This window comes from Mastomys coucha, unplaced genomic scaffold, assembly GCF_008632895.1.
Source record: "Mastomys coucha isolate ucsf_1 unplaced genomic scaffold, UCSF_Mcou_1 pScaffold4, whole genome shotgun sequence".
Classification (NCBI taxonomy): Eukaryota; Metazoa; Chordata; class Mammalia; order Rodentia; family Muridae; genus Mastomys; species Mastomys coucha.
Window position 1 is genome coordinate 13962868 of NW_022196910.1, and position 1276 is coordinate 13964143.

The following is a 1276-nucleotide window of genomic DNA, read 5'->3' on the forward strand; positions in this document are numbered from 1 at the left end:
AAAAAAAAAAAAAAAAAAAAAAAGAGTGTCAGTTAAGAACCCCACGTACACCCCGATTTGGTAGCGCTGAGTATCCAATGCCTAAAGGTAATGCCCAGTCCAGCAGAGACAGTTTTACAAGCAAAGGTAGAGAGAAGCAGCAAGGAACCGCCGCCATGTGGTCGACTTACTTTTCATTTATCTTCACACCCACGGTTTCTAAGCCAATAGTTCTTGTACAAGAATCTCTTCCTACAGCCAGCAACACCTGAAAAAACAAAAAAATAAAGTATTAACAAAACCACTGCTTAAACTACTAAAACACAAACCTGAAAAACACTTTTCATTAATCAAAGTCAAGAGTTTAAGAAAACTAGAACCTTTTATGTTTTAAAGACTTTTGAAAGACAAAGCCAACATCTCTTGACATTTCTTACATGAAAGGGAGTTGCTGGCCTAATTAAGTTAGACAAACTTGGGGCTGGAGAGATGGCTCAGCGGTTAAGAGTGCCGACTGCTCTTCTGAAGGTCCTGAGTTCAAATCCCAGCAACCACATGATGGCTTACAACCATACACAATGAGATCTGACCCCTTCTTCTGGGGTGTCTGAAGACAGCTACAGTGTACTTACATGTAATAAATAAATCTTAAAAAAAAAAAGTTAGACAAACTTAAAAATGAAGTGCATGGTCCATGGCTGAATTATCTCCAAAGTGACCATCTGCAAACAAAGAAAGGAAAGGCATGGGCAGAGTCTAGCTCATTAGCAACTTCTGCCTATCTGTGAAACTTGGCATACAAGGTATTAAGTTTCCAAAAAAAGGGTTGAAGCCATCCCTGTGATAAAATAAATTCTAATATCAGAGTAACTGAGATGCATAGAATATGCAAAGAAGGTGGACATTTTAGAGAGAGCAAAATCACCAAAAGTACATAACAGATGCCCAGCCTGACCTGGGCCAGCTCCTTACCGTGTTAAATTCGCCTTCCATGGTCTCCTCGCTGTTTGTGGACTGAGCGGTCACCTTGAGTCGGCCTGGAGTCCCTGCTTCAATCTGTTCAATCTACAAAAGGAAACAAAGACGCAGACAAGGAGGGTCAACTGATTCTTCTATTTCCATCTGCTTAGTCGTTAGGAAACAGAACTCAGCCCTGAGAAGCTTTCACGTCATCTCCCTCACGTAGCCACATGCCACATTGGGAGAAGCAACTTCCAGGGCCTCACTAATACTGCTTGCTTCAGAGGCTTTTTCTCAAATAATTCTAAATAATTCTTTTTTTTTTTTTTTTTTTTTT

The 1276-nt window shown here is 40.3% G+C and overlaps 1 protein-coding gene across 7 annotated transcripts in view; it reads right to left on the reverse strand.

Moving 5' to 3' along the window:
- Positions 1 to 1276, reverse strand: part of Txnrd1 (thioredoxin reductase 1) — an 82767-nt gene that overhangs the window by 13192 nt on the left and 68299 nt on the right. For all 7 annotated transcript variants that reach the window (XM_031348943.1, XM_031348945.1, XM_031348944.1 and 4 more), the window contains 2 exons: positions 952 to 1044; positions 171 to 247 (listed from right to left, as the gene is read on the reverse strand). In XM_031348943.1, coding sequence (XP_031204803.1) covers positions 171 to 247; positions 952 to 1044 — 170 coding nt within the window. The remainder of the gene's footprint in view (positions 1 to 170; positions 248 to 951; positions 1045 to 1276) is intronic.